Genomic DNA, 13137 nt, shown 5'->3' with positions numbered 1-13137 from the left:
TGCGACCAAAGTAGCGGGCACCGCGACATAACGCTGAGACGGAGCACTCATTAGACGGTTGTACAAACTGTCACCACACCCTTGCCGCAACCGAAGTTCACAGCTTTGTAATATTAACACTGCAAGAACTTACCCGTGTGATAACTGGACCCGGTGGGCTTTCTCGTGCGCCGGGTGTAGACTTCCTTGCCGTTGTAGTCGGCTCTGTGCTGCGTCATGCAGTGCACGGGTGCTGCGTGGACACCGTCACCCCACTTGCAGAAAACGCGCCTTTTGCCAGTATGCCATCTTCTTATTTTTACGTGCTTACTGGGAAATTTTGAATGCTATTGTTTAGTCACGTGCACATAAAAAGATACCATAAATTGTTAAGGGGTGCGTGCCCCTCCCCCCCCCCCCCCCCCCGGGGAGCTGGTACGTGCACACGAGGTGATTCTAATGAGTTTTGTGAGCAGTATGCGTGTTCTGTTGATGCGAGTCTGCTTTAATGGGCCCTCTGGGATTGCTATCAACTGTGCACGACGATTCGGCGGTAGGTCGGGTCGGGTCAGATCTCAGGGCAGAGGTCAGGTGACGCGGAGCAACCGCGGCCATCTCGCGGCCGACCAATGGAGAGCTCGAGACGCACTCATTTTGCGTTTTTTATCATAATTTAACGCTTTAAACTTTACTGTTAAAGATCGGTTGGTAAATGAGCAGCCTCTGCAACATATTTCAGAGCAGCGACCGGTCCAAATGACAATTCACTTTCGTCAAACCACCGTTAATTGGCATACCTAACTAGCATCGCCAGGCACCACGATTCACGACGCGAAGGCAGCCCCCGTGACCAGCGTGGCCAGCGTGGCCAGCGTGGCCAGCGTGGCTGTTATCGTTGCCAGTCAGCCCGCCGCTGGGCCGGCTGCGGCCCGCCTGTCTGCTCATTACCGTAACGCGCCGGTCACCAGTGGACCTGGCCGGCTGTGGCCCGCACGTCTGCTCATTACCGTGACGTGCCGGTCACCAGCGGACCTGGCCGGCTGCGGCCCGCCTGTCTGCTCATTACCGTGACGCGCCGGTCACCAGCAGACCTGGCCGGCTGTGTGAGCGCTGGCGCGAGCGGCCGGCGCCGGCGCCGTCCGTGGGTCCTGGTGTCAAGGTCTTGATCACTTTCTAGTCCGAACCGGATCCGGATCTTTGCCGCCTCGGGGCTCTCCGCCCGTCTTGACGCTATTGATGTGAGCGGGAGCGCTGGGCTCTGGCAGGGCAAACATCTGGAAACGGCCTCCCTATGTTGCCACACGTCCGATGCAGGGTTATCCTAGGATCACGTGGCTCCAAATGGAGCCCACTTTACAACTCGACGCCGCGCCGAGCGGCCTCCAGCAGGGATGGCTGCCTGGCGTGCGATGGGGTAACCAGCCGTCTTCACTGTTGCTAAACATGGCGAGCTTTGTCCTTGATGGTGACCTCGGAGCTGAGGACAGTGCTATGGACATCTGTCCGCTGTCGGCATGTCACAATCGCTGTCGGTGTAAACAGCTGGGTCAGCGGTGACACGCGTGCTGACCTGCCGTCGGATGTTTATCAAATGAAAGCTTTCCAGTGCCCTGAAAAGGCGATTGTACGCTTTTGTATTTCGTTTAGAGACGCCTGAGTAACCAGGCGTACGCTAAGATGCAATGCAGCGGCGGAACCTCATGTGTTGTGGGGTTGAGCCTACCATATAGTAACTCGTAATACTTTCTTTAACTTCGTGTTTTCTTAGACCAAGCCGAAGAATCTGTATAAGAAAGTGTTTGACCCCAAGAGATCCCAGCAACTCAGACATTGCTACTCGTGCGCTTTGTCTTCGGCCGTAAAACCGTGGAGAATGCGCGCTGATAGCGTTTGCGCCGACAACACCATGGCCACTGTACTGCGGTGGAGGAAGTGCCACTGTCGAGTATCCACCTGCCAGGACGGAAATCTTAAGCCGAAACTGCGGCAGAAATGTTACTGTGTCGAAAGAAAATCCCATGAGGTAACTACTTTACAAAGCTAATCAGGACAGCCTATGCCACAATGTTCCGCGCATTTAGCTCAAAAACCGCCTGCTGTTTGTCTTTTGCGTCTTTGTGCTGGCACTCAGACTCGTGTTGGCCTTACTCGAGCGAAGCGTAGCAAGTGTTTCTTATACAAGGGTTCCTTATATACGACCAGCTTATCGTTTCCAGATGTGAGTTGGCAAAATTACGCCGATGGCCGTGGAAGGTACCAGTTGGTCAACGCTAGCGAGCTCAAGGCTGCGGGTGTGTTCCAGCCCTCCCACTCTTTCTCTCTATCGCCCCTTCATTCCTCTCCCTGTTTTCGTGGGCATTCCTCACATCTTCTCTAGGCAGTGATTAACCCGTTTTTATACCGACTCTCTCCACTTGCTTGGTTTCAGCTCTCACTTCCGTATCAACCTAAAGTAGATGATAACGCCTGATTATCTCATTTCTTCTGGCGCAGGTAAGTCATATTCCGGTCTGGCATGTCGATGGAGATCGAGCAAGGATATAGTGTTTGGATGAGTGACCCTACTTTTCCACTTTCACACAAGCATAATAGGGCGTCCAACTTATTACACGTACCTTTACCTTCTTGAGTGGTTTATCTGTTAGTCCACTGACCCTTGACCGGACATTTCAAATATGTATTTTGTGGTACTGGTAGGCATTATCGTTCGTATGAAGATAGATAATCGCCAATATGGGCGACTGGCAAAAACATGCCGGTCCGTTATATTTGTACGGCAGTAAATCTAAGATCGCGTATGGCCGTCTGGAGACGTTTTCTTTCAGGACCGGCGCACCAGCACGTCAGCGGGCATATCGTGCGTTCGGGCCTCTTTATCTCATGCGGTGGGCTCTCTCGTCTGCGGCGGTGGGGCTCGCTCCGTGAGGCGCGTGCCACACTAGTGGCGCTGGCCCGCACTGAGCGGCGCTCCGCCGCCAGCTAATGCTGATCGGGGCGCCACTCCAGTCCCGATGCGCCGGTTAGGCTGGTGGGGCTCGTCCTGCGGTGATCCTGCGGAGCGGCTCCTGCCCGGCGCGGTACGGCGCGGCCGGGGCGGCGCGCGACACCGCCGGCTGCTGATCGCAGGGCCGGTCCGGATGTGCCGGCCAGGTCAGCTCCCTGTCTTGACCGCGCCGCGTCCACTCAGCGGCGCCCGGGGCCCGATGAGTCACGACTCGCCGTGAGTCACGGCCCCGTGATGTAAACACAGCTGCTGGGTGTCCGCTCGCGCTGGAGGCCCCCAGAGACCGCACGCGACCGGCCGTGCACCGTATCCGGCGAGGCCTTACGATTGTGGCGCCGAGAGGTTATTGGCTCTGGAGAGCGCAGCGTGGCGCGGATTGGCTCTCCATTATAATCGGCTCTTAAACACTTCCTTACCGACTTCTGGACCACGAGCAAGCTTTCAAGCAGTTTTTATTTCGAAAGAACCCTACAGGCTTGTGCTGTCCGTACAGGGACCTCAAGCCTGATGGCATTCTTACCACCTCTGTTTGCAATGTGATGTTAATGTGCTTGGCTAACTCGTTTGGGTCGTTTTAGGCCAAACTGACATGACCACTTTAATATCGCTCATTGATCGTTTCGAAAATGTCTGAATTCTCGCGCGTGTTTCGATCGTTAATGGATGTAAAATATCGCTAGTATTGATACATACCGCAACGCGTATACTTTTACGCACTCAAAATTACCCGACGTTGTAGGGGAAACATAATAAATGGTTCGATCTCAAAAAGACGTGCGTTTCCAGATGATGTAGTGGGAGATGCGCGTAGTGCGTCTCTAGATGAGGCAGTGGGAGATACGCGTAGTGTGTTTCCAGATGAGGCAGTGGGAGATACGCTTAGTGTGTCTCCAGATGATGCGGTGGGAGATACGCATAGTGCGCCAACCAGATGATGCAGTGAGAGATACGCGTAGTGTGTTTCCAGATAATGCAGTGGGAGATACGCATAGTTTGTCACCAGATGACGCAGCGGGAGATACGCGTATTGTGTCTCCAGATGATGCAGAGGGAGATACGCGCAGTGCGTCTCCGGATGATGCAATGGGAGATACGCGTAGTGTGTTTCCAGATGATGCAGTGGAAGATGCGCCTAGAGATACGCCCGACTCTCGCAAGTGATCTGTCGTAATTTGCTTCCTAGAACATACGCTTGTGCGCTGCACAAGGGTCCGTGGTTTCTTTGTCTACAAGCGTCTGTCTGCAATTTGCATGCGTCACTGCTAACCAGTGGACATTTCCCGTTCGCGCTCTTTGTCTACGCAAGTTCAGACGCTATGCACATACGCGGTGAGCTTCGTGAAGGGCAAATCGGCAGGCTGGAAGTGGCAGTCGTGACTGGGGTTGCGAATAATCAGCTGAATGTGCCTTGCCCATCAGTGCAAACTACACGTTAAATAACGCGGGGCGCGCAATGCGGAACATACACAGCGGCACGCCGCGAACGCCGCCGATCGATACAGCGCGTCACGTTCGCCGCTCTGCCAGCCTGCGGTCCGCTGCACGGCGGCCGGCGGCCGAAACGAGCCGCCGACCCGCCGACCGCGGGTCACGGGAGGTCACCGGAAGGCCGGGCGGTGGCGCGGCACTGTGGTCGGCGCGGCCTCCCCGCGCACCGGTCCGCCCGCCTGACCCCGCCGTCCAGGGCGTTCCGGCGACCGGCTTCGGCCCCACACCAGAGGTTGGCATGTCCGACCGGGGCGGGCAGGACGTGCGCACGGCAGCGCCCGGCGGACGACCGGACACTGGCTCGGCTGACCACGGAAGGCGGTTCAGGGATATCCCAGGTGGCGGCGGACAGTTCAGGGCTGTCCGAGATGCCAATGGGTGGTCCGATATTATCCGAGGTGCTGGTGGACGAAGTTAGACTATTCGCGACATCGTTGGACAAGTCGAGGCTATCCGACGCACCGGTAGACGGGGCGAGGTTATCCGATGCACCGGTGGACGGGGACGAGGGTATCTGGTGCACAGGTAGACGGACTGAGGCTATCCGATGCACCGATAGACGGGGTGAAGCTATCTGATGCACCGGTAGACGGGCTGAGGCTATCCGATGCACCGGTAGACGGGCTGAGGCTATCCGATGCACCGATAGACGGGCTGAGGCTATCCGACGCACCGGTAGACGGGGTAAGGCTATCCGATGCACCGATAGACGGGGCGAGGCTATCCGATGCACCGGTGGACGTGGTGAGGCTATCCGATGCATTGGTAAACGGGGCGAAACTATCCGATCCATCGGTAGATGGAGCGAAGTTGTCCAGTGCACAGGTAGACGGGGTGGGGCTATCCGACGCACCTTTAGACGAGGCAAGGGCATCCGATGCACCGGTAGACGGGGCGGGGATATCCGATGGACAGGTAGACAGGGCGAGGCCCTCCGATGCATCGATAGACGGGGCGAAGTTATCCGATGCACCGGTAGACTGGGGAAGGCTATCCGATGCACCGGTACGCGAGTCGAGGTCATCTGGTACACCAAATAGGACGAGACCGCTGACAGTGTCATTGTGTGATCGGTCCGGACCTGTTCTATCACATGACCATCACCTTTGTGGCCCGTTGTCAAACACATCTTTGGCGCGTTTACAGCCATCAAGGCCTCTAACAAATACCCCATGTCCCAGACGCCTGGCGTGTTTGAACCGCACACTGACTGGCACGTGGATAAGGTGCAGACGGGAAGCGGCTGTTCCTGCGGCGGCTGTGCGCCGTGAGCTCTGTCTCCGTGCGCCGGTTGTGCGCCGTGAGCTTTGTCTCCGTGCGCGATTATGTGCCGTGAGCTCGATCTCCGTGCCCGGCTATACACCGTAAGTTATGACTCCGTGCGCCGGCTGCGCGCCATGAGCTCTGTCTCCATGCCACAGCTGTGCGCCGTGGGCTTTGTCTTCATGCGCCGGCTGTGCGCCGTGAGTTCTGTCTCCGTGCGCCGGCTGTGCGCCGTGAGCTCTGTCTCCGTGCGCCGGCCTCCCCGAGCTGCGAGCTCCACGCGCGGACGGACGCCGAACGCCAGCCTCCACGGCCGCTGTCGGCCGACCTTGCGTTCCCGTGCGGCCGCCCTGCCCCCTCCCCCCGCCCCCCGCCCCCGCGGGGAGCCGCTGTACGTGCGCCGGCCGGCGCAGCAGCGCGGGGATGGGCGGGCCCTCGAAGGTGCGCCGGGACGTGCCGCCGACCGGTCGGCCTTGGTGGCCGCCTGGGCCGACAGTGACTCGGCTAGAGCCCGACTCGCGCGTCACCTGCCGCCGGCCAGGCTGCTGCGCACGCGCCTCTCATTGGCGGCGCAATATGGTGTTATTTACTCAATAGGCTCCCTCCGGGGACGCAGGAATGTATCAGGATGCTCTAATCATCCCGAGAGCGTATGGTATATGCTAAGCTCAGGAAACCACCACCAAAAAATATCCTGATGGCTGATACCCATGGCTGTCCTCTCGCGGTCAGTCAAACGTTTAATGCAATGCTGAACAATGCAATATGAATGCAATGTTCAGGCATGGTGCTACCTTCGGTGTGAGCTCACGATCGACCGGTTCATAGATGGCGTTTTTTACAGATCAGTATCCGTGCCAACGCGTTTCGGGGTATTGAGACGAAGCCTGCATAACACCGATCACAACAGCCTGGCCGCCGTTGCCATGCATTGGGGAACTGGATGAAGATCATAACTTTCATCCTCATTCTAGATGTCACAAAAAGACTGAGCTTCCTTGGAACGTCAGCCCCTTAACATCAGCGCGAGCTTTTCAATAGGCGACGCACAGAACACAGCCACACGAGGTCTGGCGCTGGTCGCCAGATATAATGTTATCCGGTGTGCAGATCAGATCGCCCGCATCAGCCAGCCTTGTTTCACATGCCGTGCACTCCTTTTGTCGCCATGAAAGCAACAGTCGCAACAATGCCAAACACACAAGGCTATTGTTTGTGTGATTACGCGCCTGCCTGGTGTTCAGTCTTACTCCTGTTGTCAGCTCATCACCGCCGCCGGCTCTGCTCGCTGTGCCGTCCGTGCTCGACTGCCATGACCGCGGCTCTCTTCCCCGGCTCATGCCGCCGCCGCGTCGCTTCCCGCGCGCCACACCCGCGGCTCAGTTTCTAATTGGATGCCGGCACGTCTTCCGACAGATCGGCTCTAGGTGAAAGTTCGCGGCGATTGGCAGCCGGAACCGCTCGTTTCCGTCGCACGGGAATGCCACGCCTCACACCCGCGTCAGGTGGAGCGCCGCCGCGCCGGAAGCGGTGCGGCACTGCCGCGGCCGTGACTCAGCCGCCCGAGCGGCAGAAACATGGCTCAGGTGTCGGCGGGCTGTAAGCTTCTATCCCTCGCGGTTACCGGCGCGCTACCGTCGACTGATGTGGGGCGAGACGGACGCCCCAGGCGCCGCGCTCTGACGATCGCCGCCGCTCGGCGAGACGGAGTCCTCGAGCGCCGCGCTCTGACGGCCGCCGCTGCTCGGCGAGACAGAGTCCTCGAGCGCCGCGCTCTGACGATCGCCGCCGCTCGGCGAGACAGAGTCCTCGAGCGCCGCGCTCTGACGATCGCCTCCGCCCGGCGAGACGGACATCTCGAGCGCCGCGCTCTGACGATCGCCTCCGCTCGGCGAGACGGAGCCCTCGAGCGCCGCGTTCTGACGACCGCCGCCGCCCGGCGAGACGGGCACCTCGAGCGCCGCGCTCTGACGGCCGCCGCTGCTCGGCGAGACAGAGTCCTCGAGCGCCGCGCTCTGACGATCGCCTCCGCCCGGCGAGACGGACATCTCGAGCGCCGCGCTCTGACGACCGCCGCCGCTCGGCGAGACGGAGCCCTCGAGCGCCGCGCTCTGACGACCGCCGCCGCCCGGCGAGACGGACATCTCGAGCGCCGCGCTCTGACGGCCGCCGCTGCTCGGCGAGACAGAGTCCTCGAGCGCCGCGCTCCGACGACCGCCGCCGCCCGGCGAGACGGACATCTCGAGCGCCGCGCTCTGACGATCGCCGCCGCTCGTGGATGCCTAACTTTGCGCGGTCTCTCGCTGACCATTGTATCCGCTGCCCCTGGCCTCTGCGGCGCCGCCGAGTCTTGACAACTGCGTCACCTCAGGACTGAACATTGAATCCCGGAGTCTTGAGTCATTGTCCCGATCAGATATTCTCGGTCGGCCCGCGCATTACAGGGGGAGCCCACTTTCTCCTTTCAGCCCATTCGACGAGCGTACCCGGCCGGTGTTGCAACCACCAGGGCACAGCTGAAGTGTGAATGATATACATTTATCTTAGCCACGTTTTAAAAGCAGGACAGAGAAGCCACCGTGCCAGAGTGGTACGCTGAGGGGGCACTTGGCGAAGCAGTTCCGGGATGCCTGCCGGGGACACCACTTGATCACAGGACTTACGCAATGCATGTCACTAAGTGGCGAGACTGACTTCTCAAGGTCACTGCTAGGGAGAAACGGTCCATCGAATGGCAGACCAGACTTGCCAGAGTGCTGCCGTATGGCAGGACAGTGGCCATACCAAGCATCTGGCGCTCTGAGAGCCCGCCTGTCGGCTTGGGTGGTCCTGACTCTGTCGTACACGGGATCGAGGCTAACGACGCGGACCACTTCCCGTGACGGTTCCGCCGATTACCGGTCAGGAGTCCGGCGGCGCCTCAGAGGCCGGACACCGTACAGCGGCTCACCGCAGCCGGTCAGGGCACGGGGGCGCCGCCGGTCAGGAGTCCGGCGGCGCCTCGGAAGCCGGGCACCGTACAACGGCTCACCGCAGCCGGTCAGGGCACCGGGGCGTCGCCGGTCAGGAGTCCGGCGGCGCCTCGGAAGCCGGACACCGTACAGCGGCTCACCGCAGCCGGCCAGGGCACCGGGGCGCCGCCGGTCAGGAGTCCGGCGGCGCCTCGGAAGCCGGACGCCGTACAGCGGCTCACCGCAGCCGGTCAGGGCACCGGGGCGCCGCCGGTCAGGAGTCCGGGGCGCCTCGGAGGCCGGGCACCGTACAGCGGCTCACCGCAGCCGGTCAGGGCACCGGGGCGCCGCCGGTCAGGAGTCCGGCGGCGCCTCGGAGGCCGCGCGCCGTACAGCGGCCACGACAGGCGTTCAGGGGACCGGGGCGCCGCCGGTCAGGGCTCCGGGTGCCACCGGTCAGGCACCGTACAGCGGCGCCCCGGAGGTCGGTCACCACACAGCACCTCACCACAGGAGGGGGCGCCGCCGGCCAGGACGCCGCTGGTCAGAGCGCCCGGGCGCCGCCGGCAGTCAGGGCTCCCCGGTTGCCGGTCGCCGTGCAGCACTTTACCACTGGTGGAGGCAGGGCCGGCGCTTATCTCCTCCATGACGGTCGAGGCCAGAGGATGTCGATTCACGGAAACATTACGGGAAATTACCTGCCCTCGGGCAGTGGTGACGCTGCTGTCTGGGATCGATTGCCGGAGTCCGTCTTACCTCGGCGCACTCTGGTCCCTAGGCCTGACACACTGATTACGCGTCGCGCCTGGCATGGCGCCGGCAACCATCCAGCATGACGCCCGGCAACCCCCCGCATCCCACATGCCCGCTCTCCCCCGGGGGAGGAGCATGTGGGGGGGGGGGGGGAGGGGCAGGGTGAAGGTCTCTGCAACCCGCTTCGTCGTAGCGTGTTTACCCCAGCGAAGTCTTGTTTACCTGCGACCTGACTGATGTTTCGTCACGCTATGGACGCTATCTGTGGCCTGGCCGACGACCAATGTTTGCCACTGAGTGCACACCCGTGCTTAAACCGTCTTGCATTGTTTCCCTGTCCGTTTGATGGAGTGGCAGTTGCAGTTTTACCTGCTGATATTGTGCCGTCCCAGAGCTCACCTGACCCCTGAGCCCTGATTTTGTCTTATCGCCATCCATCCGCACGGGGCATCGGCTGAAAGAGTGCTGCGTTCTTGCTAGGCTTATGTGCTGTCAGACACCATCTGCTGGGTGCCTCCAATGCGTAAAACACTGACGATGCCTTTTGATGCGTTCCGTCGTTCTACGCACAACAGATTCATTTTTGTTCTCCCGTGCTTGCTAGACCAAATGTGCTGCTTTTTTTTAGTTCGTGTTATGCAGTCATGCCGTGTATGTGAATGTCAAGGACGCCATCATGTTAACGAGGCAGTCGTCATCGTCCTCAGCCATAAGCCGGATGCTGCTTATTTTATCGTCATCGATTCGATCACAAGTGCTAGTCAATTCGCTTAAATCCGTTTGCCTGGCCATGCCAAAGGCTTATGTGCAGTTGAGCTCGCTACACCGTGCCTGTGCCGTCCCCGGCCAACCCGACCCCGACTGGGCTGGTGGCTGACCTCGGCTGACCTGACGTGACCCGCCCCGCCAGGCGGCGAGACGGACGAGGAGTGGCTCGATGACGGCCACCTGTACGAGGCGCTCGACTCGCACTACGAGCCGGTCGAGGCGGTGCCCGAGGTAGCCGACTCGGACGACGACAAGGAGCCGGGCGACGACGAGGTCAGTTCGGCTCAGTTCAGTTAAGTCCAGTTCAGTCCAGTCCAGTTCAGTTCAACTCCCGTCAGGCTAAGACCGCTCCTGATGCACCTCCAGGGGTGAGGTGAGGTGGGAGTGGGGATGGAGGGATTACATCAGTTCGCTCTGCTAATTCGTTGGGTGGCTGAACCAAAGCATCGTGCACCCAGCACCCAGTCAAGCACCCAGTCACTCGTTTCGTCAGCAGGTGTTAGTGTGGTATTCAAAGGTAACGCTGGTAGAAAGGAAATGAAAGCAGACGACATTCGCAGGTATGGCTGCTTGATCTTTAAACTGAAATCGACCTACTACAAGCCGCGATGCTGACAACAGCATGATAAAATCATGTCCCACTGATCCCAACTGTTTCGTAACGGCGAGCTCACCAACCCAATATCGACCGACCCTGCAGCCACGAACGCGATTCATGCACATGCTCGCAGCGTGCGTATAGCGCTGCCGGGTGACCGGACACGATCAGTTTGACCCTCTGACCCTCTGACCCAATTTGACCCTCTGAGGTCTAAAAAGTGAGACAGTCAAAATACCCAATTCACAGGGTAGGGTGGCCTGTATGTGGACTCACTTGTGTTAACTTTTAAGCTCCTTGGTTATGACCTGTGTCAAATAATGCCAAACTCCGGAGCATTGTACGAAGTACCCTCTCACCTGCTCATGCAGTCACCTTTTTCCAGATCCAAGCGAAAGGTCACTTGTTTATTTCAGGCCAGTGACGTTATTTGACCTTTAGAAAGCCACGGTGGCAATACAACTGTCACATTGTTTAATAAAAAAAACGTCAAGAGCTTCGCTACGGGGCATGTTCCCAACGACAAAGGGTTGTTCGGGGTCATGTTGGGTCAGCGACCTCCTCTGATCTTAATGCAATTCAAATAATATGTCTGGTGACGTTCCTGTAATCAATGAATTCAAAATGGCATCCAAAACTATCTCTTAAGGCAAGTTATCCCATACAAAACAGCTTGGTTTTGACCTCTATCTGACCTTGGCACCTAATCCGAGGTCAACGCAATCACTCCAAATCCTAAATTTAGTTATCTTATTGTCTAAGAAATCATCTAGAAGATTCTGGAATTCTCTAACACTATGTTGATGTTTTAGATGGAGCGATTTCCTATAAATGTCTGCTGGCAATCATGGCTTGATTTTGATCTGCTTTAGAGTAGTGGCTTTACAAGGAACACCTAATGTTTTTATGTAAAAAGGACGGTTTTTCAATTATCTACAGCTGCACAGGGATCGGCGCGGCTACATCGCTCGGAAGGTAGTCTGGAATGACCTCCCAAGATGGGTCAAATTGACCCTCATCCGGGCGCGTGTTGAAATTTGGCGGCTGGAAAAGAAATAATATAAGTGAAGCGAGTCTCAAGAAGCTCAAATATTTTCGTTTCATTACAACGGCATGTTCCATATAGTCAGTCTGGTTTGCTCTGATGTCGGTCTGGCCCGACGTATTCTGATCTACCGGGATGTGCAATGATCTTGTGCACGTTTCGCGCTCTATTATGTGAATGCTCGGGAAAACCCTTCCCGATTAGTGGGTGGGTTTACGTACTTAAGTTCACGCAGTAAGTACGTCGATTAAGTGTCCTGTATCCGCTCTAATGTTTGATATCATCCAGAATTTCCCGAAAGGAAAACCACCGACGGGTGCGCGCCTTTGAATGCAGAAACTCCACCCTGTGCCATAACTGATGTTTCACAATGGCACCTTGGCTCTGTTTGTGTTGGGAGACGAATGGTTATGTAATCCGCCGTGCAAGGCCTAGAATACATTGTATCCCACCAGCACTGAATTGCCTCATTGTAGGTCTGCCAACGTGCCGCTCTCTGTCACCCAAGGGTCTGCTTAATGGCGTGTATTTAGACCCGTCAACATCTGGTAGGCATAACCTTGCATTGCACACGATAGGTGAGGGGTATAACGCGTCCAGATTCACCCCTGGCTTAAAACGTCACCACTATCTACTTAGTTCGCGATGCTCATCATTGTCTGACCCTGATGGGTGATTGTTGGCCTGCCCCATAGTCATATGGAGCAAGGGAAATCCGACTTGTCGTTTTCCGCCTGTGCGACTGCGGTGCAGCCCACATACCAAAGCTCGCATTCTATTCCGCACTACAGAATGCAACCGAGCGCTGGTTCTCCCGGAATGGCTCTCAAGGCTCCGCTGTATACCGCGAAGGCACGTGACCCGGAAACAGCGTGTCTGTGCGGCAAGAGTTCGCACCATTTGCAGCGAAGTCGGCCAGACAGCGGCGGCTACATTCGAACCTTGCGGAGGCCCTCATCCGGGCGCGGCGCTGACGAAACATGCTGGCGGGCCGGAGCCGGGGATATGATAGGTCCTTCGGCAGCATATCTCGCTCTTTAAGGCTGCTTTTTCCATGCAGTGCTGAAGTGCTAATGCGCACCAACCTTCATCAGGCATTCCAGTAATACCTGGCGTCCGGGCCATTGGACATCATCTGACATGCCCGGGCACCATGTAAGTTTAAGCAGTGCTGAACAGCCTGCACTGGGTTTGATATTACCTCCATCATCTCCATGCTATCATGAACTGCACCAATCATTCGCTGCGACTAGGGCCTATGCTCAGTCCGCCGCTGCAGGCTGGCAGC

General features: G+C 57.9%; 2 protein-coding genes across 2 annotated transcripts in view; one reads left to right on the top strand and one right to left on the bottom strand.

Moving 5' to 3' along the window:
- LOC119096858 (serine/arginine repetitive matrix protein 2) overlaps positions 1–10421 on the top strand; it is a 56125-nt gene extending 45704 nt beyond the window's left edge. Inside the window, exons 5-6 of the mRNA XM_037219820.1 lie at positions 5653–5835; positions 10349–10421. Of these exons, the coding sequence (XP_037075715.1) occupies positions 5653–5669 (17 nt within the window). The 3' untranslated portion in view covers positions 5670–5835; positions 10349–10421. The remainder of the gene's footprint in view (positions 1–5652; positions 5836–10348) is intronic.
- LOC119096704 (cuticlin 2-like) lies at positions 7366–7974 on the bottom strand. The gene has a single exon (XM_037219599.1). The coding sequence runs from the start codon at positions 7972–7974 to the stop codon at positions 7366–7368; it is 609 nt and encodes a 202-aa protein (XP_037075494.1).
- Positions 10422–13137: the final 2716 nt, after the last annotated feature.

Source organism: Pollicipes pollicipes, unplaced genomic scaffold (assembly GCF_011947565.3).
Source record: "Pollicipes pollicipes isolate AB1234 unplaced genomic scaffold, Ppol_2.1 Scaffold_4295;HRSCAF=5057_pilon_pilon_pilon, whole genome shotgun sequence".
NCBI lineage: Eukaryota > Metazoa > Arthropoda > Thecostraca > Pollicipedomorpha > Pollicipedidae > Pollicipes > Pollicipes pollicipes.
The sequence above is the reverse complement of the archived record's forward strand: the minus strand, read 5'-3'. Positions and strand labels throughout refer to the sequence as shown.

Excerpts from the sequence above, each read along its gene's own strand:
- LOC119096704 (XM_037219599.1), bottom strand. The coding sequence starts at position 7,974 with ATGTCCGTCTCGCCGGGCGGCGGCGGTCGTCGGAGCGCGGCGCTCGAG.